Below are 22,500 nucleotides of genomic sequence, written 5' to 3'. Positions count from 1 at the left end.
GAATATTTCTTTTTCCTGCCTCTTTATTAATCCTTTCATTTCTTTCTTCCCTTATTCATTTTACCCGGAACTCTCTCTCTCTCTCTCTCTCTCTCTCTCTCTCTCTCTCTCTCTCTCTCTCTCTCTCTCTCTCTCTCTCTCTCTCTCTCTCTCTCTCTAACACATAGATCAAAGTATTTATGGTATATTTATTCTGCTTTATACCGTCCATTACTTTACTTTCTCTCCGATCTTCCCCAATTTACTCGCACTTTATCTGAAACCTCGACGTTTATTACGCCCTTGAATTATTATTCCCTTGGTGCACATGTTCCCGTGCCCTCCGCCTCGCCTCTCCTCGCCTCTCGCCGCCCTGCCCTTCCTCTTATCTGCCTTTCCTGCCCCTCACGCTCACCCTTCACTCTAACTCCATATCGCGTCATTCCTGCTCGCTCCCTCTACTTTGACCATCCTCACTCTACCTCCACACTTACTCCTCAAGGTCGACGGAAGCAAGGCCGGCTGTCCAGTTCTTGGCGGCGACGCTGAAGGTGGATACGGCGGCCCGAAGGTAACCTGGAGGAAGAGAGAGGGAATGATGAAAATGTTAATACCAGTAGCAGCTAAGGTAGTAGTGATAACATTATCTTTACTATTATTATAAGTAGTAGCAGTAGTAGTAGTAGTAGTAGTAGTAGTAGTAGTAGTGGTAGTAGTAGTAGTAGTAGTAGTAGTAGTAGTAGTAGTAGTAGTAGTAGTAGTAGTAGTGGTGGTGGTGGTGGTGGTGGTGGTGGTGGTGGTGGTGGTGGTGGTGGAAATCCTGGAATTACTGGACACATTCATTACACTCTTTAACTACAAAAAAAACGAATATTTCCACGAATCGAACTTCCATTACTCAACCATATAGAGGCACCACATGGAATGCTCCTTTCTGGTAACAGAGAGCAATAGTAAAGCGATTTTTCAACATGTGAATAAATAAAAAAATAAATCGAGGATGATTCCACTTACCGTGCGACTGTGTGAGTTAGTTTTTCGCACAGCTTTTACCTCCCAGCATCAGTTTGTTTTACTTTTTTTCTTTTACTTAATGCTTGGAAAAAATTACTTGGCGGTGACCCCAGGTAAGATAGTGTGCCCGAAACAATATTCGAGATCTTATGGCATGAATAATTCATACTGTAATTATCTTCATTAAAGAAAATGTACAAAAGGAGAATCCATTAATGGAAAACCAGAATGACGTCGGGATTTCGACTCACCACTAAATCGACAGTCCTACAAATATTGAAATTCAAGTTACATGTGTGTGTGCGTGCGTGCGTGCGTGCGTGCGCGCGCCTGCCTGTTCTAATTAATGCACATAAATTAATGTGCTTTCGCTCCTGAGAAATGCTAGCCAGTAGGCTTCTTCCGTAGGCATTTCCATGCCGGCAAAGTTTTCCTCACCTTCACCTGACACTCATGCGCGCTCTACGGCCGAATGAAAAGACAATCTGAAGTGCTCCCACGCATCAATCAATGACTAAGGGACAAGCAGGATCTTTCCCCCGTATCCCTCTATGGCTTCCCTGCCCACGCACCGCTCCGCTTCAACAGCCTCAGCGGCCACACAAATTAAGGTCTAATTAATTCAACAAACACGTCACTGACACGTTCGAATATAAACTTGGTAGTGCCGCATTTTCCCTCCCTTTCACAGGACAGGCCACAGCACAGACTGCTGAGTGCTGTGTCTGGAGAGGGTTTAACATGAGAGGAGCGTCGCTGCCTCCATGAAGTTCGTTACCATCTATCTGTTTCCATTACAACAATAGCGCCTACTGCTGCAGCAGAAGAGCGCCACTTTGAACCGTGTAACATCAAGGTGACATGGCTTCCCGACCACCGCTAAAGCCTCAAACAAGATTATTTCAGGCAACCTGCAGTTTGCTGAGGCGAGTCACGTTAACCTTTCCTTAAACCTCATCAAAGACTCAAGACTCATCCCAGCCACCACCCACCAATACCTTTCATGCTAGCTTGCGGCGATACCGAGGTAAATTTGTTTGTGCCACATTTCCTAAGAGTTTGTTATCAGATAGCTGTTGTTACTTGCTACAGTGATGCTTCAAAGACACTTTCCCATCTAATAATAAACTTCAACTAATCTGACTGTATACAGTTACCCGAAGAAGTGCAGTGTTCTACGAACTACACAGAGCGGAAAAACACTGTTCATTTATTTCGCATTAAGTGGACAGAGTACAGATTCTGGGGGACGAGTAAGGCATGAAATTCAATAAACTTTTCGATCCACTTACTTGAAGCAACAATGTTTAGTTTCCTTAAAGTTAAGAACTCTTTTGACTCACAGCACGCCCAGTGTAATGTCTTTACTGTCTCCAGGTTTTCATCTAAATGTGACTGAACTAACAAAGAAAATATGTAATTGATTTTAAGTCTTAGATAAGTGTAATATTTTGATATCGATTTCAAACAAACAGATTTTCCTGAGGTTCATCCCGAGACCAAAGAAATCTTGCACCGGCGAAATATTTCCAATAACCCTAAAAAGCCCCAGGGCCTCACGCTTCTCCATTTACATCACCCACTAAATTTTAGGTTTCTGGATGCACCGTCTTATTATGTATGAACAGGCTGTACATTACCACACACACACACACACATACACACACACACACACACACACATCATCATCATCATCATCACCATTATCATCACCATCACCATCACCGATTCCAAGATGCAGTTGATCAGTAATATTTTCGAAATTCTATCCTTTTGCATGACTTTTCTAAGCGCATAATAATAATAAAAATAATAATAATAATAATAATAATAATAATAACAATAATAATAATAATAATAATAATAATAATAATAATAATAATAATAATAATAATAATTGTTACGCTCCACGCACAAGCTCCACGCACAACCATCCATGCAAAACACGCATGCACGCGCCCGTGGGCACGCACACGCTCTGTGAGAGAGTAATAGATGCGGCCGGACGGCCGGTGTTTACATGAAAAACGGCTGACCCCGTGCCATCCGTTTGACCCTTCGGGCCGGGTGCTGCGAATAAAAACCACTGCAGAGGAAGCCACAGAGAGGGCGAGGGAATAACAACCCTCTGGGGGTGGTCACGAAGGGAGACGACTTATGTTTACACGAAAACGGCTACTGCTGATCAGCTTTGTCCACGTGACTCCTTGTTCATATGAAAGCGGCTACTGCTGACCCAACCCCCTACACGTTACACAAAAACAGCTCCTGCTGACCCAGTCCCGTCCACGTGATTCCTTGGGCCGGGCGCTGGGAATAACAACAACAACAACCCTTTTAGGAAGCGAAGGCAAACCAGGACAGAAACAAAGTATCTCTGGCGAGAGGCCGTGTGCTCAGCGAACTCCACCTTCAGGTAGCCTTCCGTCAGTGTCTCCGTCAGTGTCTCCCGGAGGGACGACTCAGCGCCTCGTAACTGACTAAGACTAACGTGTAGTAGAGCGTAGTACAGAACTGGACAGTGTACAACGAGCTAGCACGACATCCTCAAGTGGAAGCGTCCCGAATGCCACACCAGCGGGCCGTGAGAGCAGCAGCGCACGGGCCCGGAGGGCGCCTGCGACACCGGGAAAACTCGATGGACGCTTAGTGCCACCGGGGAAACTCCACGGACGTCGAGTGCCATCCTTCGCCAACGAACTTCGACAGCGGCCAGCGGCGATCACCGCAACCAGCCTAGTCGGTGGCCCTGAGCCACAACGCCCATCCTACACGTGATTGGGCAGGCCGACAAGTGACCCTGGGGGACCCTGCTGTGCTGCGGGGACCCCTGGGGGAGGACAGGGAGGATGCCACCCCCGCTCCCGCATAGCCGGGGGAATTACCGGCCTAGAAGTGTAAAATGTACTCATGCTCGACCCGACACCTGAAGGTTGAGGTGTTGGGGGTAGGGAGATGCCGTGCCATTGGCCGAACGGATAGAACATAGGTTAGTGGTGGGGGACGGCAACCCCTGAGAAGTCGCTGGTCCCCCGTTACCCCCCGGTAGGGCGTAACAATGATATGTAACAATAATAATAATAATAATAATAATAATAATAATAATAATAATAATAATAATAACAATAATAATAATAATGATATCGTTAACATTATCATTATTATTATTATTATTATAACTACGTATCATTACCATTATTATCTTTATTCTTCCGTTAGCCAAGCCTTCAACGTATTACCCCACAGCTTTCTCCCCACTAAGAATTATTTCACCATCTTTCGGAACACACTTCTGGAGGAGGAGGAGGAGGAGGAGGAGGAGGAGGAGGAGGAGGAGGAGGAGGAGGAGGAGGAGGAGGAGGAGGAGGAGGAGGAGGAATACAAAAGAATACAAAGGAAAGCCAAACAGCAACAGACCTTTTGGTCCTTGCAAGGCTGTTTGGTAACTACTTCTAACTAGCTACAGGGAAGAGAGACAGGACAGCATAGCAGAAGGCGGAGGAGGCATAGAATAAGAGAAGGAGGAGGAGGAGGAGGAGGAGGAGGAGGAGGAGGAGGAGGAGAACAACAACAACAACAACGAGGAAGAGGAGGAATGGGGGAGGAAGAAAAAGAAGACCTTTAAATGCCAGAAGCAAAAGCAGAAAACAGACATGCGATATAAGCTATAAATCTGTCACAGTTTCTTTCCCTTGTGTCCCGAAAAGAAAGAAAAAATGGAGCGAGAAAAATTGTGAAGGGCGAGGCGAGGCAGACAGAAAGGGCGAGGGGGTCAGCGGGCAGTACCAGCATCATAGTTTTCCCCGCGAGAGTAGCTCGTGTGCCTCACTGAGTCTTTGTCTACACGGGACGCAGAAGAGAGAGAGAGAGAGAGAGAGAGAGAGGGAGGGAGGGAGGGAGTAGGTAAGGGAGCGGTGAAGGGAAGGAACGAGGAAGGGAATGAAGGAATGGGAGGGAAGGAAACAATAGAGGGGGCAGGCTTTGGGAGATGTAGAGACAAGATACAGGAGAGATTTACGGGAGACAGAAATTATTTCTGATAGGAGAAAGAAAGGAAGGCCATTGGAGTGAAAGTGCTGACCTCGAACAACGGAAGAATATCAGAGAAAAGGAAAGGAAAAAAAAAATGTGTACTGCACAGCCGAGTAAAAATCCAACAATAAAATAAAATAATAGGGAAAAAAATGTGAGCGAGCAAGAACGTGCTGCAAAAAGATACAATGCAGGTGATGAATATGCATCGTGTAAATGGAATGCGCTTCAAGAATTACCATTTCCCACAGCGCCACACCTCCACCACACGTCCACACATGTTCCACCAGGCAAGGGCAAGGCTGTCACGAACCATTCCTGAAACACCGACCATTCTGCCACTTCTACCTGCACACGTCTTCTCCCTTTCTTCTCTGAATGAAATGTCACCTAACACACACCTATTTCTGTTTCTGCCTGATTGTCTCCTATAACCTACTTTTCTACCTCCCTCCTCTCTTTGCTCCCCTCATTGAAGCACCATCTAGCAGAATGGGCGATACTTTCACAGGTACGCACGCATCAATTCCACAAACACACACCTTCAATAGTTTTCTCTGTAGAGTAAGCACCTCCACACTGCAACTACAAGCGGTCACTTTACAAACCAATTTAGAGAAAGATGTAAGAATGGTGCCGTTCGTTCCCTCGTCACCACCACCACCACCACCACCACCACCACCACCACCACCGCCACCACCACCTCCTTCACCTCCTCCACCTCCTTTTCTTCTTCCTGCCGGCCTATCATTCAATCATCTTGTCTCTCTCGCCATCTCCATTTCTCATCATCGCACTCACCAGTCACCACATCACACCACCTCCTTTTCGGGCTTTTATGTTCCCCTCTCACCATCAACTTCTCATATGCATTCTTCCCTCTCGTTAATGATACATATCTCTCTCTCTCTCTCTCTCTCTCTCTCTCTCTCTCTCTCTCTCTCTCTCTCTCTCTCCCTGGCGATGTAGATTCTCATATTTTCATTAGTTTTTGTGGGACATTGCGGTGAGTATTAAATTTAAATATACTACGGAACTAGCACTTTATGCAGCAAATTGTGAAACGTTTTCCGAAATTTTTTTAAAACTTCAACGCGAAGGACATCACTGAATTCTTATAGGCGGTCATCCCAGCGAGGAGACGACATGATTCAGGACAACAGCGGGAAAGGCAGGACGAGGAGGAGGAAGAAAAGAAGGATGAGAATACAGAAGTAGGTGGTTGAGGAAATGGAGTGGATGGGACGGGGTAAGTGGGAAAGGCGGTGAAGGAGAAGTAATATCGCGCTTCCTTCCCATCACTATTCCAATGGCTACATTTTCCCGCCGCGGCCGTCATGCTGCCATTAGCGGAGGCAGCAAGGAGACGCCGTTCTGGAAAATGAGATGAAGAGGACGTGTGAGGATGAAAAAAGTTATGAGTGAATATTTTGGTAGAAAGTGGAAAGGAAAGGATAACTTGCATTGATTTAATATTAAAGTTTCAACATAGATTTTTCCTAAATTTTCGTGCAACACACACACACACACACACACACACACACACACACACACACACACACACACACACACACACACACACACACACACACACACACACACACACACACACACACACACACACACACACACACACACACACACACACACACACACACACACACACACACACACACACAGGGCTCAATCCTCTTCATCAGCGAAAGGTCTTCCTTCCTATATTACGCCAGCGTCCATTACGCTCTTCACCTCTATCAAGCCGTATCTACTTTATTGCCTTTTTTATCGTCCTATCTACCGGTGAGCCTCTGATAGATGAGGGGCCAGCTGGGAGGGGCGTGGCGGGGTGAGGAGTGGCTGGGGTTGCGCAAGATACAGAGTAGGGATCGCTAAGGGCACGAAGGGGGCGGAAGATATCGGGAAGAGAGAGTGATGGGTGGTGTCCGGGGTAGGAGGAGTGACTGTTTCTTCTGTGGACTCGCTTGGCTTGACTGTCTAGCGCGAGTCATATTGCAAGTATATTTATGAAAAAACATTTGGCGCATAACGTAGATTCTTTCGTGAACATCCCCCGCACCAAACTCCTGGTAAAGTAACTTCCCTCATGATGGATTAGATTAGGGAATTACCTGGGGGAAAGTTTTCGCGGAGGAGTCTTCGTTGATGAAATTTACTTGAGTAAATTTATAGTGATACTCAGAGATAATGAGTGTTTCATCAAAAATGTATAAATACACAGCTCGCTTTTAATACACGGCAAAACTTACTACACTTCCCTCAGGACCCTGAATCACTAAGCTCCCCAGCCCTGCCCACAGCATTCACTCTTACTATTCACCCTTTTCATCACTTCTGGGAACATCCACGACTGAAGCTTCCCACACACGCAGAGGAAAAAAAAAAAAAAGACTAATGACCGCATGTGAGTCGTTTGAGTGTCCTTGTGTTGGAGAAGGCTGAGGATGAACTACAAAGGTGGGAAGGTGAACAACGAGCACTGGTGAAACGAGCGATTGTTGTGTGCGTGCCTCGATGTGCAATTATGAGAAAAAGTTAAGATGCACCGAAATTAAGAAAACTAGAAGAGGGAAATAATGTTGTTAGTGCGTCTTGGCGTAGTGATTCCCAGAGAAAACACACACTGGTCGACACAGCCATCTACGCGGACGGAGACACACACACACACACACAATCACCACCACCACCTATAACATCAACGCAAATCTCACGGCAGTATATTATGGAGCATGAACGTTACCCTCGCTACAAATAACACGCTCCGGGAACATCCGACAATCCGGACTTTACAATGAATGTTCGACTCTTGACCAGCAGGGGCACAGGAAACGCAGGTAACAGTGCAGGTGTTTATTCACAGAAGGTGTGAACAGAAGGCTGGAGGTAGGTGATCTCCCGGCGCCAGGCCGCGCACTTCAACTTAACACTTATGACTGAAGCCTAGCTCGTTCACTCATACACGTATTCATGCCTCACACAAGTCTCGCTCATTCACTCGTTCACACAACTAGCTAACAACCACACACCTCCCCCGAGACATAAGGAAGATTCCTTATCTTTGTTATGGCTACCGTAACACATGAAACAAAGTTACAATGATTGAAGTACAGAAAACACGGTACATATACACAAAACAAACACAGCGTACAATGAACACGTACGACTAATCGTAGGTGCTACGGTGCCACCGCACCTGCAGTCGTCTCGGCTCCCTACGCTGTCGGCTGCTTCGACGCTCTGGTTGCTCTCGGCCACGGTGTACCCCGTTACCCTGATGCTCCGGGCTGCCGGGATGGTGGTGTTCCTCGTGACCCTGATGCTGAAGCGCTGCACCGCCATGAGCGGTGTGCTGCTCGACAGGAAGGGGAGCAAGAGGTCTATGTGGGCGTAGGTGTCTTCTATTACGCCACATCACGCGACCGCTGCCCATCTTGATGAGGTAGTCTCTCCTTCGCCCAACAGCCACGATGACACCCAGGCGATCCCAGAGGCCTGTCGTGTGATCTTGAACGTCGACGTGGCCACCGAGGTGCAGGAGAGGAAGAGTACGGGCGGACGCGTCGTGGCGAAGTTTCGCTTTCTTCCTCAGTCGCTCTGCCTTGGCGTCGCACTCATCAGCAGCGCGCTGCCACTGCTGAGCGTATGAGCGATGATGAGCCGGGACACAGGACCTCATAGGATGACCGAAGAGGACTTGTGCTGGTGATCGCCCTTCCGCCCTCGGAGTGTTGCGCAGTTCCAGCAACCCGCGAGCGAACGCATCCTCGTCCAGGTGTCCCTGCTGTGTGGTCGTGAGGATCAGCTTCTTCACGGACTTGACCGCTGCCTCGGCGTGACCATTGGAGCGTGGATAATGAGGTGAAGATACACGATGCTCCACCCCCCATCGAGCCAGGAAGCGCCGTACCGATGAAGAAGTGAACTGCGGTCCACCGTCAGTCCTCAGGAGAACAGGCACGCCCGTGTCGGCGAACACACCCCGAAGGACACGAACGAGCTGATCAGCCGATGCTGGACGTGAGCATGCAGACACGTGAGGCCACCCAGACAAGCGATCTACATACACGAGGTATGTACGGCCTGCTGCGTGGAAGTAGTCTGCAGAAACTGACTCAAACACCCTGCTGGGTGTGTCCGTGTCCTGCCAGAGAGGTTCGTTGGCTTGGCTTGGTAGGAGTGGACGGCATAGTGAGCATCCAGAAACGACGTTCTCAACGTCTCTGTCCATACCAGGCCAGTACACCGTTTGTCGGGCCCGTCGCTTGGTGCGCTCCATCCCCTGATGACTGTCATGGAGTCGCTCTAGTGTTTCTCGGCGGAGGCTGTGAGGAATAAGAAGCCTCGGCCCGTAAACCACCAGGTCGTCGTCTACGGCCAGCAGACTGCGCACCGGCCAGTACGTACGCAAGCGGTGATCGAGGTCGTGGCAATGATCAGGGAAGCCCTCGATGATGACGTTCTTGAGCAAGCAGTACTCCCCGTCTCTTGCTGCTGCGGCACGTACCATTTCCACAGTCTGATCCTGGAGTGGTGCTAAGCGGACGCCGTCCTCATTGGTGGCAGATAACGCTGAGATGACCGCTGAGTGGAGAGGGTCGAGGTCACCAGAAGTAGCAGCATCCTCTTCCTCCACTGGGTCCTGTACTGGAGCACGTGAGAGGGCGTCGTCTGTCAACTCGATGGCCATGGATCCACCAGCCATTTCACGTAAACCTTCCTTTGCTTCGAAGACGCTGGGAAAGGCCTTGATCACAGCAGCAGCGTGCCCCGCACGCTGCTGTGGCGTTGGGTCGTAGGAATGAGGCCAGCTGATCACTTCTGTGGGCGTAGATAGAGGTGGCTGCGAGGCGGTCGGGTACTTGATGGAGCTGTTGCCGGTGTGCTGTTCTTCCCTGCGTAGCGGTCGGATTTGAGCCGGAAAATCTTCGGGGAGGATTCCGAGAGCGATGGAATCGTACCAGCTAAGCAGCGCCCCCTTCACCTCCTTCACCACGCTCACAACAGTCTCAGCTTCCCTGTCGCCCAGTTGCAAGTGCGACGAGAAAGTTCCTACACAGGTGAGGGGGTGATTACCGGCAGCATAAAGTCCATCACCATCAGCGGGCGCCAAGCTGGAGGGCGGGATTCCAAGGAGTGTTGCCGTGTCGAGGCCAATAACGGTCGTTTCGGCCCCAGAGTCAGGAGTCCACGTAATCTTGTCTCTTCCAGCGGGATGTGTGGCGGTAATGAGCACCTGGGGCGCAGGTCGTGCCGTCACCGTCTTTGTGTATACGCCTGATAAGAGCTGGTATACACTGGCACTGGCTCCCCGCCTCGGGCCTGCACCGCGATGAGGAGAGACAGTTGAGGAACTCCTCGAAGCTCCTCGTCGTTTCCTCACTGTCTGCTGACATACACTCGCAAAATGCCCTCTTTTCCCGCAGTTACGACACACTTTATCTATTGCCTGGCATCCCCTTTTGTCACTGCGACAATTTTTGCCACAACGATAACAGCCCGTGGGGCTTGAGCCCCCGAAACTGCCCTTCCTGTAGTTCGAGACAGCGTTCACACCATGGCTCGAAGAGTGAGAGCCGCCCCTTAGTACTGCACTACACTGGTTAGCGCTCTCTGATGCTCTGCAAATATCTATGGCGTTTTCAAGGGTGAGTTTCTTGTTTTCCAGCATGCGTTTCAGAGCCACTTCGTCTCGTGTCCCAACGACAATTCTGTCACGCAGCTGATGGTTTATGCACTGGTCGCAAAAGTCACAGAAATTGGCGATTTCCTTTACAGCACATAAAAAGTCGTCAAAACCTTCTTGCGTTTCTTGCACGCGGGAGTAGAAGTCTCTTCTATCCATGATGATGTTGCGCTGGCTTCGCAGGTACTCACACATTGCATCGAGGATGGTTCTTAACTCCGCGTCTCTCGGTAAGCTTATCCCGTAGCGAAGTGTACGGGTCCACTCGTCGTCTAGGACAGCAGCGAGTGCCGCCCTCTGCTCAGCCAGGGAGAGACAGTCTATCCTGGCGAGGGTTACGTATCCTTCAAACTTATGGCGCCACGTGTCGAACTCACGTAAAGATGCTGACGCCGTTAAGTGAGGAATGATGGTGGCGGACGTCGGGAACCTCGCGCCCTGGGTAGACGTGCTGCGGGCTGTGGTTTCGCCTTCATTGCTCGCCGTGGTGCGACTGGGAGCTTGTGTCCCCACTCTCTCCAGCAGCTGGGTTAAACGCTCCTCGCGAGCCTGACTCTGCTCCGACTGTCGCGCTAGCAGGGCAGCCAGCGCCTCCAACTGCTTCTCCATTCTGCGCCGTACCCACTGCAGCCTTGTCCTGATCCTACTCACTGCGCCATGTTCGACTCTTGACCAGCAGGGGCACAGGAAACGCAGGTAACAGTGCAGGTGTTTATTCACAGAAGGTGTGAACAGAAGGCTGGAGGTAGGTGATCTCCCGGCGCCAGGCCGCGCACTTCAACTTAACACTTATGACTGAAGCCTAGCTCGTTCACTCATACACGTATTCATGCCTCACACAAGTCTCGCTCATTCACTCGTTCACACAACTAGCTAACAACCACACAATGAACAACCATCGTTCAGGAGAAAGAGCACAGCGGCGGCAGCAACGATACCAAAACAAGTATTATCAGGCAACAGGAAAAACACACCAACGAGGAGGAGGAGGAGTAGGAGGAGGAGGATGAGCGAAGGCAATATGAACGCAGGGGATGTGAGTTACCTGGCATCACCATCATTCACTTCCCTATGACGACACGAAGCCTGCGCGAAGCAACATGATAGAAACTCCCAGCAAGGAGGAGGAGGAGGAGGAGGAGGGCCCCAACTTCCTGAAGGGATTCGAGTCAGCCTGCAAGAACTTCCCTGCGCCGGGCGAGGGAAACAGGGAGATGAATCAGGCTGGGAATACCGAAGTGGACAGCCTGCCTGGTAATATTGTGTGTGTGTGTGTGTGTGTGTGTGTGTGTGTGTGTGTGTGTGTGTGTGTGTGTGTGTGTGTGTGTGTGTGTGTGTGTGTGTGTGTGTGTGTGTGTGTGTGTGTGTGTATGTGTGTGTGTTATTCATGGTACAGTTAACGGCGACCACCACCGCAACAAACACTTACACTAACAACAGCAACAACAACAACAACAACAACAACAACAACAACAACAACAACAACAGCTCTTCCTCCTCTCTTTACCAACAATCAATAACCCACCTAACCAGCCCCTCCGACCAACACACACACACACACACACACACACACACACACACATTATTGTTAACTGTGCGGAGAAAATGAGTTGATACCGCATTTTCCAGGACATCGCCGCCTCGTAGGAGATGAGGTGAAAGCCACGAGGGACTATGATCTATTTCTCTGCTGGAGGAGGAGGAGGAGTAAAAGGAGAGGTTAAAGAAGAAGAAGAAGAAGAAGAAGAAGAAGAAGAAGAAGAAGAAGAAGAAGAAGAAGAAGAAGAAGAAGAAGAAGAAGAAAAGAAATACGGATGAGGGAAAAGAAGATAAGTGGGAGCATGGGGACCAACAGAAATAAAAAGAAAAAAACTGAAGAAAATTAAGTGGAAGAACGTAAAGAAATAAACAAGGGAAAGAGAAATTAGGTGGAAGAAGAAACTAAAGAAAAGAAAGAGAGAGAAAGAGAAACTCAGAAAAAGAAGAAATGGCGCAGAAAAATTCTTCAGTCTTGCAAGGTCCTCTGGAGGAAGTGGTGGTGGAGGAGGTAATGATGGTGGTGGAGGAGGTAATGGTGGTGGTGGAGGACTTCTTCTTCTTCCTCTTCTTTAGATCACCCCCGAAGGATGCACGGGCTATTTCTTGCCTGACAGTGGCGCATAGGTGGAACAGGTGGGGAGAGACGGGGAAATTGCCGAGGTGGAGAGTAAGTTTTGATACGTCGCAAGCAAGTGGAAACAGTGAAGAGAGAAACTGCGAGCGTCCAGTCCAGGTGTATTTGCTGAGTCTAGAAGATGGTGGTGGAGCGGATGGTCCTCGGAACAGTGCCCACATTCCCTTGAAGCTCCGTTCTCTAGGCTTAGGTTCGAGAAGCGTTTGTATCCCAGGCGAAGCTGAGTAAACCCTCAGCTTCCAAGTGTGAGACCGTGAGGTGGGCGTTGTCCATAGTCAGCAGCTGTGACATCACATCCCGATGAAGTGTAACATGACTAGCTCAGCGAAGTAGACTTTTTGTAACAGGGTGCAAGGTCTTCTAGTGGTGGTGGTGGTGGTGGTGGTGGTGGTGGTGGTGAATACATATCATTAGGAAACTGCTATTGACGGATAAACAAGATATGAAAAAGGAAGTTTTGCATATCATGAATGCAACATAATTTATTGAAAAATACTTTTATATAATCACCATGATTATATAAACTGAGAGAAAATTATCCTCCGCTAAAGAAGGAGGCTGATATACGTAAAAATAGATCAATAATAACTGATATATGATTATTAAGTAAGCAATCTGTAATTTTCAAGCAAGACAAATGAACAGGACAAAATCCTCAGGTCTTCGCAAGGCGGAGCTGCTCCCTCATCTGATCCTGGTCCGATCTTTGCTCAGTGTTCGCTTACAGCCGCTAGCGACGCGGATAACGAGGTAAGAGTAAACAAGATTCTCACGGAGCCAACATAACCTCAAAAATAGAGCTGTTTTTCCGGCAACAAAACACTCGGAAAATTTTACTTATACAAATACCTGTACACAACAAGGCCTGCCCATAACTTTAGGAGACACTACAGCATCCTTACCCTACATTAATTTCAAAACTGTTATCAGTGCGCGCCGGCAGAATGCAAAGAAAGCATAGCCTGTCCACATTTATGAAAAATATTTCCTAAACATTCTCTCGAAAATGTTTATGCACGTTTTGGGATCATTATCTCTCTCTCTCTCTCTCTCTCTCTCTCTCTCTCTCTCTCTCTCTCTCTCTCTCTCTCTCTCTCTCTCTCTCTCTCTCCTAACCACAAAAAAAACCTCCCTCTTCCTGCTTGCATTACCTCAAACTCGATGAAGCTGCCCGGCCCATGCAACCATAACTCACTCCACGTATTTTCTCTTCCCTCATGCCCTTCTCTTCTGCCCAGCATTTTTCCCAGAGTTTTCTTTTCAACAGTGAAAGAAACACTGCATCCAGGTTGTCATAAATCCTCGTCCAATCAGCGTTACTTTTATCTCAGCCTGAAACATGTTTTCCCAGGCAAAGGGGATGCAGTTTAGCTTCTCCAGATGGACGTCTGTTCCTTCCAACTCCAGTCGCTTGTCCTCGCCAGAAGAAGGATGATTTCTCGGCATATTTACGCTGGCTTGAGTTGCACACCTTATTCATGATCCTTTCACATTTGGAAATGCACTCCGAGTTTACGGCGGAAATATATTATGAGGAACTTTTGCATCAGCCGCTGCTGCTGCTGCTGCTGGTATCACAACTTCTGCACCTATTACCATCATTACTAATACAACAACAACAACAACAACAACAACACAATAACAACGACTGCTACAATACTGTTGCTACTACTACAACAAATACTACTACTACTACTACTACTACTACTACTACTACTACTACTACTACTACTACAACTACTACTACTACTGCTACTACCACTACTGCTGCTGCTGCTACTATTGACAGAGAATTCTAGAAGGAAACGAATGAGACTCAAAATAGTGACAAGGGAATCACGTGTTTACGTTACGTCGTAAAGATTCCCCCCAAAAAAAGCGCTAAAAAAAGGAAAAAAAGCGAAAACTCATTAACTTTTCTTGACCTTCTTTAAAGAAAACCGAGATCCCTTCTCCTGTCACTCGATATTTTTTGGATTCCTGGTGACACTTTTCAAATTTACACGTGAAGGAGAGAGAGAGAGAGAGAGAGAGAGAGAGAGAGAGAGAGAGAGAGAGAGAGAGAGAGAGAGAGAGAGAGAGAGAGAGAGAGAGAGAACGTTTGAGAAATATGTATAATTATAATTTATCTCTACGCTTTTTTTTTTATTATTTAGGGCAGCTAAGGATGAAAAAAGAGAAAAAGACCGCTAATTACCGCTCTCAAAAGTATATAAAAAGTAAGTCATTAAAACATCTGTAAGGAAGGCCAGCATTTCAATTCCGTATCATTGCCCGTAATTGCACATCAAATTTACTTTTCTTTTCTGAATGCACTACTGATTTTTTACTTTTATGTGTCTATTTGCCTAAGTCTCTCTCTCTCTCTCTCTCTCTCTCTCTCTCTCTCTCTCTCTCTCTCTCTCTCTCTCTCTCTCTCTCTCTCTCTCTCTCTCTCTCTCTCTCTCTCTCTCTCTCTCTCTCTCTCTCTCTTTCTCTGATTATATTTAAGTAGAATTCAGAAATAAGTCTCAGAGCTCGCTTCTCTGATTAATTAGTTTACCTACATAAGTTTTGAAGTAATTAAGAAGGAAAACAGCAGCAAGAAAAAGTGCTACAGAAGACTTACAAAGACTGAGGAAAACAAGGAGGAGGACTACAAAAGAAAGCCATACAGCAACAGATCTTTATGTCGTTTGCAGGGCTGTTTATTGGCTACTACTCACTAGCTATAGGGCAGGAGGAGGAGGAGGAGGAGGAGGAGGAGGAGGAGGAGGAGGAGGAGGAGGAGGAGGAGGAGGAGGAGGAGGAGGAGGAGGAGGAGAAGGAGGAGGGAGGAGGAGGAGGAGGGAGGCGGAGGAGGAGGATTGGTGATGATAATGATGATGATGATGGAAAAAGAAAAAAGAGGATAAGAGCGCGGGACGAGGATGAAGAGAAAATCCAGACTGGAGTAGAATGGAGGAGTTTCTCAGAAGGACTACATAAAATTCCACAGAAAGTAAATGTAATAGGAAATCTGTTGGCCTATGATGGGGTTAAAAATTCTTTCTAAGAACAAAGAAAGGATACCACATCAAAGGACGTCTTCTCGCCAATCCGTTCCTTTGGACGAGTCGCTGGGAAACAAGTTGTACCATGAAGCGTAGAAAAAAATGACCGGGGTTGTGTGAAGAAATATCGTATTAACAAATGGAAAATTTTCGTGTGTGGGAAAAAAATGCTTGATGTGTTAAATTGAGATATGGACAGTGTAGAGGAAGGCACAGTGGGGATGCGTGTCAGTATTGCGGTAGGTTTTTCTATGTTTAGGGAGAGCAGCCAAGGGGAAGAAATGGAAACTGATTTTATATATATATATACGAGTATATATATATATATATATATATATATATATATATATATATATATATATATATATATATATATATATATATATATATATATATATATATATATATATATATATATATATATATATATATATATATATATATATATAAAGTCCGCTCAAAATGCAGTCACTCAGGCCGTGCTACCTCCAGTTCAGAGAGGCAGTGTACTGTACTTTCCACTGAAGGACATTGTAAACTGAATACCAGCAGCAGCACGGATTCCTGGAGCCCAAGTCCCGAATGTGTTCCATAACAGCCAAGCCTTGACGATCCACAAGACAGGTCAATTCTAGCAGCGAGTATCGACTGTCAACACATGGAGGTCTGTGTGAGGGCGAAGTACAGCGTGCTGTAGATATTATGCTAGACCTAAAGGGTGCACATTTAGAAGCTGCGGAAGGCGACATGCATTCCACAGTCTTTTTCAAACGACTCAACAGTTAGTCAGGCAGCAGCTCCGTACAATCCGATATGTCCTTCTATTTGTTGGTCTTTCCGGTCTTCAAACTGAAACTGAAGCAATTTAATTTCGGCTACATACTTCGGCTTGTGGGTCGCCGTAATTATAAAATATCTGCACCAGGAGCCACTAGTATATACCCATAATCCAAATGATGGTCACTAGCTGTCAGGGACCTTGGCAGACCTTATCTACAGTAGTAATGGTAACGATCAGCTATGGGTGTGGGAAGGGAGTGTATATTATTGAGTAAATGTGTTGATTCTCCTTTATGTTAACGACGACTATAAAATCGAACGAGAGCCTCTTTTTCTGAACATTATGAGTCGTACCTAGTGAATAAACCACTGGCAGCAGCACCACTACCACGACCACTGATGGTGGTAGTAGTAGTAGTAGTAGTAGTAGTAGTAGTAGTAGTAGTAGTAGTAGTAGTAGTAGTAGCAGTAGTAGTAGTAGTAGTAGTAGTAGTAGTAGTAGTAGTAGTAGTAGTAGTAGTAGTACGAGTAGTACGAGTAGTAATAGTAGAAGAAGAAGAAGAAGAAGAAGAAGAAGAAGAAGAAGAAGAAGAAGAAGAAGAAGAAGAAGAAGAAGAAGAAGCTGATAATAATTACTTTTATGAGGAGGAGGAGGAAGAGGAGGAGGAGGAGGAGGAGGAGGAGGAGGAGGAGGAGGAGGAGGAGGAGGAGGAGGAGGAGGAGGAGGAGGAGGAGAGGCAGACGTGCCGGTATGAACTAAGCCTTCAAATGGACCATAACTCGCACAAGATTTCACTGGCAGCTTTCCTTGAACACCTGCATCAAAACTTGTGGCACGTGCTCGTATGTTGTCCTCTCTTAATGTTTGTTTATGCACCAGTCTCTCTCTCTCTCTCTCTCTCTCTCTCTCTCTCTCTCTCTCTCTCTCTCTCTCTCTCTCTCTCTCTCTCTGAAACGTTCTCTCAGCCTCTGGTATCTTGCCCAGTAACATTTTCCATAACTTCTTGCTACAGTTTCATATACACTCACTTTTATTAGGCTCTCCCGCCTTTAAAATACTCCCTTGCCTTACTCCACTCCCTCAAGAAACCTCGCAGACTTTCACTTACCGCTTAAAGTATTTTTCTGCCACCCACCCAACGCCTCTTTTCGTCTCTTCTTTATGCCTCTCTCACTTCCCTCCTTTCTTTATTTTTATCTCCACCTCTCCTCCTTGCTTCTTGATATCTTAAAGTGTCTCCAATCTACCTCTCTCTCTCTCTCTCTCTCTCTCTCTCTCTCTCTCTCTCTCTCTCTCTCTCTCTCTCTCTCTCTCTCTCTCTCTCTCTCTCTCTCTCTCTCTCTCTCTAGCTTTCACTGTCTCTCTCCTCTCAGCGTCTTCTCGTGTCTTTCATCCCTCTCACTCCGTCTCTTTCTTGTTCTTACTTTTTTATTCTCCTTGTCCCTCTTAACCTTCAACTTCTCTTCCCCTCTCCCTCCTCTCCTCGTTCTCTATGCACCTCTCCCCGTGTATGTTAGTTCTCCTCCCGCCTAGGACTTCTCTCTCCACCACCCCCTACTTACCAAGCTCCGTCTGAGTCTGGTTCAGAAGGCTGCTGTACTCCTCCTCCAGGTCTTGCAGCGCCTCCGTCAGGAATTCCCCGTAGAGACTGACGCTGAAGGGAATCACATCCTCCTGAAGGGGAAAAAAGGAAGGAGGAAGACTTGAGTTTTACTTTTTATCTGCGAGTGTTTTGTTAGATTAGTTGTGGATTCTACAGTTATTTTTTTTTATTTCCTTCTGTCATCATTACGAGGGAGGGAGGGAGGGAGGGAGGGAGGGAGGGAGGGAGGGAGGGAGAGAAGGAAGGTAGGAATGATGGAAGGAAAGAAAAAGGAAAGAAAGGATGGATGGGTGGATGGATAGATCGATAGAAGGGAGCAAGGAATGAATGAAGGAAGAAATGGAGAGAAAAACAAACAAAAAAAAAAACAATGGAAGTAAGCAGGCAGGCAGACAAGGAGAGAAGAAAGAAAGAAGGACAGAAGGAAGCCATGAAGTCCTTTTCTTTCCTCTCTTTTATTTATTTATTTATTTCAGTATCTAAATTTTGTGTATCTAATTACTTCCATTGACTTTCACTACCCACCTCATCCCCTCCAACATCACTATTACTATTGTACCACCACCACTATCGCAGGCATCATCACTAGAACCATCACCACCAGCGTCACCACTATCAATCCTTCCCAACACAGCCAGAACAGCAACGATTATTATCACCACCACCATTATCACCATCCCTTCATTACGACCACTATTAATTCATCAGGATACCCTCCATGGAAAGCCCAACCATTACTCAGCATCCATTAACTTATTTTCCTCTTCTGATCTGGCTGGCATTACTATGAGTCTCGGTGGAAGGAAGGAAGAAAGGAAGGAAGGTAAAAATATAAAGAAAAAATCAAAGGAACGAAGAAAGGAGAGAGAGAGAGAGAGAGAGAGAGAGAAATGAAAGAAGAGAAAAGGAAGGAGAAAAGAAAGGAAAGAAGGAAAGAAGCGAGCGAGATAGGAAAGCAAGTCAAGCGAGCAGGTAATAGGAAACGAGGAGAGAGTGAGGATAAAAAAAAAAAAAAAAAGAAAAAAAGAAAGGTTAAGAAAGGAAACTCTGAAAAGAAAATATGGAAAGATGTTAGGGACAGAAAGAAGCACGTGCATAATAAGAAAATCAGGAAGCATTAGAGGCAAGTAAGTAATCAGGGAGGAGAGAATAAAAAGAAAAATAACAATATACAAGACGAAAAAGGAAAACAGGAGGAGGTAAAGAAAACGGAAAGGCAAGAGGAAAGAAAATGAAGAAGGAAACGGATAAGGAAAGTGATTGGTGGAAGCGAGATAAGAAAAGTGGGTATTATCAGGATATAAGACCCAGGCTGCTCAGGAAATGAACGATGAAGGAATAATGAGGAGGAGGGATACAGACAGCCGGCGGAAAGACTTTAAAAGAAATAATCGCTGGAACATAAGGAAGGAGAGTGAGAGCGAGTGCCTGATGAGTAAGACAAATACTGGATTAAAACACCACTTGAGAGAGAGAGAGAGAGAGAGAGAGAGAGAGAGAGAGAGAGAGAGAGAGAGAGAGAGAGAGAGAGAGTCCCGAAAAAAAGTGTGAATATGTTTAGTGTGACAAAAACAAACCTCCACATATGAAATAAAAAAAAAAAGTACTCGCAACATTATGAAAGCGTAATGAAAAAAAAAAAAAAAAAGAAAGATCAGAGGAAAGATTAATACAAACCTGCATTTACGGGAAGCAAGCAGCTACGCATTTAATTTACATTCAGTCCTCCTTCCATAACAGAATACTTCCGAGTAAGTGAACAGCTCACCAGACCGTAGCCACAGGATCTCTCATGCGGGAATCATAAAGTCGGCTTAATACACAGCTCAGCGAAGGCAGCGGCTGTGTGGGAATGGCGTTGCCGCGAGGTCTCGGAAAACACAGATAATCCCCGCTGTACAATGCGCTTTCCTCGCGTCGGCACGATACGTTTAAATGACCGGTACATGTGCATCATATATTTCCTTTAACTGCAGCTTACCTTTCATCTTTCGTAACACTGGTAATTGGTACCAATGAAAGGGTACCCTAAGCAGGTAGTGTGTGTGTGTGTGTGTGTGTGTGTGTGTGTGTAAGGGGAATCTCCATCCAGCTCACACTGTCTCTTCACTGTCTAAACTTGTGATCCTTTACGGTACACAACGAAAATTATAAAGTTTGTTTTCTTGCAATGTTTCTGAATCCAATATCAACTTTTAAGATGGATACGTAAGAGCTGGCAGTTTGAAATTTATATTCTGCTATATACTACCGTGTTCTGCTTCACTTCGCCGCAAAATGGAAAGAAGAAATATGTTGTTCCATAACTGACGTCCTCACGTTTAAATATAAATTCTTCTGACACAGCGGGGCACAGGCTCTCAGGGAATGCTACACAGCTCCTGTTTTAGAGGAGTGACTCGCTGGAATTTTAAGCTTGCGAGGTAACTGAAGCAGGGATCGCCTTCTGTCCTTTCCTTTCCTTCCATTCCATGTAGTAAAGGAGGCGTCCAGAAAACTTTCAACTTACTTGACATTCACGACTTAGATCTTTCCTTTGATAGTAAAAGGAGGGAATCTTTTCATCCAGTGTTAGGACTATTTTCTTACATAAAAGTAGATGTGCATAGCGATCAGTGTTTTAAATTTCAAACGACCACGTCACTACTTATTCGTGATTTTTCATGGAGGAAAGAATACTGGTAGGTTAAACAGGAGACCCAAGTCCAATTTTTTTCTATTTAACACAAGAATAGATATGCATAAAGATCATTGTCTAAAGTTTCTAATGACCAGGTCACTATGCATTTGATTTTCTCATGGAGGCAAGTCTTCTGATAAGTTAAAACCGCGACTTAATTTAATCTTTTGTCTCGTATAAAAATGGCCGTGAATAGTGTTCAGTGTCTAAAATTTCTAACGACTACGTCACTACTTATGCGGAATTTTTCATGAGGGTAAGGATTTTGGTAGCTTCGACAGGCGACTCAAGGTTACCTAGGGCTTTAGAGGCGCGAGGCTGTCCAAAACACTCAATGTGCGTCCCTGATCACCAGCCTTACGAGGGAGAATCATAGAACGCGTCGCAGGCAAAGAAATTTATGTTTTAAAAGTAGGCGGTAGTTTCATCGTTGAAAAAATACATTGGAAAAATTATATCAACTTCATTCGCGTTCATATTAAAAAAAATTGTCATAGTTTTCCATTTTGCAGGAAAAGCACACGCTAAACTAGATGTGATGACTTCAAAGACACTGGATGCAATTTAAAAAAATCTTGTCTTAAGTTTAAATTCTTATGCTGGTGTCTGTGTGTCTGCCTGACTTACTGAGAGAGAGAGAGAGAGAGAGAGAGAGAGAGAGAGAGAGAGAGAGAGAGAGAGAGAGAGAGAGAGAGAGAGAGAGAGAGAGAGAGAGAGAGAGAGAGAGAGAGAGAGAGAGAGAAAAGATAAAGACAGATAAAGACTGAGACAGACAGGCAGACTGACTGAAAAAAGTAAACAGATAAAACAGAAAGACAAGAGGAAAAAAATAAATAAACACAAAAATACGAAATACGACAGACAAGAAGACGTCTGGAAGAGCGTGCAGGCATAAAATAAATAAAAACAGAATATAAACAAGACCAGATGCGCCAGACTAAGGAAGAGAACTATTTTTGCAGTTGTGAATTTTTACACGGCAGAAAAAAAGAAAAAAAGTTAAAGGTGAGACTGAACAATATTTAAGTACAAAAACTAGGCGGCGCAGCTTTAAGTCACCTGTTTTTGTTGTTGTTTCTTTCGTGGGCAAGGTGAGAAGACCACTACGCGTCTGACGAGATTAGTAAACGGAAATACAGATAACTTAAGAACAAATACCAAAATACACGCGCAGTGCAGTAGGCCAGAGTACAGCCAGCAAGGAAAAAGAAAAAATCTTGAGAAATTGAGCAATGTTTGAGTAGACAGGAGCAGCGAGGAGGGAGAGGGCAGCTGGAGCGAAGAGCAAGAGCGATGAGGCGAGGGACGGGAAGGTATTGGGGCCAGAGATTGTTTTCGGCAGGTCTTGAGGATGGATTAGTCCTGACGGGCTGGTGGACGTGCGCACCGCCACCCACTTTCTCTCTGCCAGTCTTCCTTGTGTTTGTCTCTCGTATCTCCTAACGTACTGGTCAGCTCCCTTCTCAGTATGTGTTACCCACCATGTGTGCGGGAGTCCGTAATGG

At 46.0% G+C, this 22,500-nt stretch overlaps 1 protein-coding gene across 4 annotated transcripts in view; it reads right to left on the bottom strand.

The window, feature by feature from the left end:
* LOC135102938 (N-acetylated-alpha-linked acidic dipeptidase 2-like) overlaps positions 1 to 22,500 on the bottom strand; it is a 155,006-nt gene that overhangs the window by 5,646 nt on the left and 126,860 nt on the right. For all 4 annotated transcript variants that reach the window (XM_064008644.1, XM_064008647.1, XM_064008646.1 and 1 more), the window contains 2 exons: positions 18,275 to 18,386; positions 474 to 555 (listed from right to left, as the gene is read on the bottom strand). In XM_064008644.1, coding sequence (XP_063864714.1) covers positions 474 to 555; positions 18,275 to 18,386 — 194 coding nt within the window. The remainder of the gene's footprint in view (positions 1 to 473; positions 556 to 18,274; positions 18,387 to 22,500) is intronic.

The sequence above is a fragment of the Scylla paramamosain genome, chromosome 8 (assembly GCF_035594125.1).
Source record: "Scylla paramamosain isolate STU-SP2022 chromosome 8, ASM3559412v1, whole genome shotgun sequence".
NCBI classification, from domain to species: Eukaryota; Metazoa; Arthropoda; class Malacostraca; order Decapoda; family Portunidae; genus Scylla; species Scylla paramamosain.
The sequence above is the reverse complement of the archived record's forward strand: the minus strand, read 5'-3'. Positions and strand labels throughout refer to the sequence as shown.